At 37.2% G+C, this 2669-nt stretch overlaps 1 protein-coding gene across 1 annotated transcript; it reads left to right on the forward strand.

Moving 5' to 3' along the window:
- Nucleotides 1–1435: 1435 nt before the first annotated feature.
- Nucleotides 1436–1969, forward strand: LOC131865835 (ATP-dependent DNA helicase PIF1-like). The gene has a single exon (XM_059215385.1). It carries the CDS (start codon nt 1436–1438, stop codon nt 1967–1969), a length of 534 nt encoding a protein of 177 aa, XP_059071368.1.
- The last annotated feature ends 700 nt before the right edge of the window (nt 1970–2669 follow it).

Here is a 2669-nt window from a genome sequence, read left to right on the forward strand (position 1 = left end):
AACATCGTGGCTCGGCACATATTCATAGATTTCTATGGCTCCCTGGTGCACCAAATATGGACATCATTGATTGGCAAAATGACAATGAAGTCCATATAGCTAAACTTTCTTTGACACATGTATCTGCTTGGAATCTTCTTAGCAAAGCTGACCGAAATAATACATTTTGATACACTGCAATGGATGATCCATGCTTAGCTAACACTACAAAGATATTCTCAATGCCCCTAGCAGTTGATTACGAGGCATTGGTAAATAGTTTGCAAAGACACACAAAATGCATAGAAAATACATATCTCAAGAAAAAAGGCCATTTGTTACAATGTCGTTACAAAGCTCCATGGCCTGAACAAGAAAAATATACATTAACAAATGATAGTTACAATAATCCATGTTATACACCTGCAAGGAATGATGACCGCTTGAATATTCATAGCCCTTGCATGCTTTCAATATGGCGGGCTAACATTGATTGCCACCTTGTTACTTCAAGAAAAGCAGTCTTACAATACATTTCAAAGTATGCTTCGAAATCTGAAATAAGATCTGAATCTTCTACTGAAATTCTCAAAACTATTGTGAATGCAAGTGGTTCTGAAGATACTATCTTATCAACATACCAAAAATTTATGATGGGGATTATAGCAGATCGTGACATCAACGCACAAGAGACTTGTCATATGTTGTAGAAATTGCCACTCATTAGCTGTAGCCGACAGTTTATATCTCTTAATGTTAGTAGGAAAGCACTACATCATATCACAAAATCAAATCATGAAACAGACCTATCAACAAGCTATTTCCATGCTTACATGTAGTGCCCTTTTCATATATTCCACAGCGTAAAAAAACAAAATGACAACTTCGAGAGAAAAAAGCGATCGTAAATGTATATAGACACTTCACTGCCCCTCCCATTGAAGACAGTGATGAATTTGAGATTTTCTATTGGTCTGAGCTCTTGTTGTACAAACCATTCTGTGACATACCATCAGATATAGGGACTTCTAAAGATCAAGTTATAGCCAATTGGAAAGTCTTCAGTTCTACTGGCTATGTTCGGTTGTATGGCCACAACATTGTGCAAGCTCCTCCATCTCAAGATACAGATGATAGTGACACTAATGATTCTCAATATCAAGAAGACTCAAATCTATTTGAATGGAAATTCATATCTCAGATGGGACTGACAAATAAATTTACCAAAGATGAGCTGCAAATGTTAGGGCGACGTGACTATGATATTAGCTACTTGTGGTCCATCGATATTCCAAATCAGCATTTACAGTCCACTGCTAAATTATAATTTCACCCACCTATAAACCAAGCCTTGCCCATAGCCAGTGAGAAAATCCATCTCTCATCTCAACAAAGACTTGCACTTGACATAATTCTACATCATCAATCTAAACAAGTTGTAGCCCAACCTCTCCGAATGATTGTTCAAGGAACAACAGGAACTGGTAAATCAATCTTGATAGATTGCATCAGACAAAAGTTAAATGTCTCTGCAGGCATTAAGACAAACACATTGTTAGTTCTTGTACCTACAGGTGTTGCTGCATATAATATTCAAGGAACAACTATTCATGCAGGCCTCCGAATCCCTATAAAAGAAATGCATCCTTTGACAGGGCAAGCATTGTTCACATTCCAAGAGCATTTTAGGCATGTTAAATATATTCTAATAGACGAAATGAGCTTCTTGGGCCCTAAATTACAATTGAAGATTGATAGTCGGCTCCGCCAAGCATTCCTTGATAAACAACATGAAGGCTTTGGTGGACTCTCCATAATCCTTATAGGTGACCTTGGGCAGCTCCCTCCTATAATGGACAAACCAATTTATGCTTCGCAGTCTATAGCTTTGAACTTGTGGCGATCATTTAAAACAGTTGTAACATTGCATACTGTTTTCTGCCAACAAGGTGCCTCTGTTAAACAACAACAATTTAGAAGCCTGCTCTAGAACATAAGAGATGCACAACCTAACAAACATGACTGGCAGATCTTAATGAACCAAACAAATACAAATCTCACTGTTTTGCAGCAAAAGGAATTCAACTCATCAATCCATTTGTTTGCAACAAATGACTCAACAACGCTGCACAACAAAAGAATGTTGAAGGAATTAAATTTACGTATTGCTCTCAGCATTGCACATATTGTGCAACAAACTAATACTGAATATGATAACAATGAACAACTACCATTATAACTACTATTATGTGAAAATCAGCAAGTGATGTTGCTAGCTAACTTGTGGATTGAAGTTGGCCTTGTAAATGGTTCCATTGGCCTTGTTAAAAAAATTGTCTATGAAAACAATACTAAATCACCAGACTTGCCAAAATTTGTTATTGTCCGCTTTCAGAATTATAAAGGCCCTCCATGAGATACATTGCATCCAAATGACATACCCATTACTCCAATTACTCGAGGCAAGCGTACACAGATTCCATTGACAACCGCTTGGGCCATAACTATTCACAAATCTCAAGGACTTACACTGGATAAAGCTACAATAGACATAGGCAACACTGAAGAGCAAGGCCTAACATTTACAGCTATCTCAAGGGTCAAATCAATTGATGGAATACGCATTCATCCACCTTTCTCATTTGAAAGGTATGCAAAAATGCAAAAAAGTGTTTTTACCACCATAAGAA

This window comes from Cryptomeria japonica, unplaced genomic scaffold, assembly GCF_030272615.1.
Source record: "Cryptomeria japonica unplaced genomic scaffold, Sugi_1.0 HiC_scaffold_121, whole genome shotgun sequence".
Lineage (NCBI taxonomy): Eukaryota > Viridiplantae > Streptophyta > Pinopsida > Cupressales > Cupressaceae > Cryptomeria > Cryptomeria japonica.

Coding starts and splice junctions, on each gene's coding strand:
- LOC131865835 (XM_059215385.1), top strand. CDS start 1,436: ATGATTGTTCAAGGAACAACAGGAACTGGTAAATCAATCTTGATAGAT.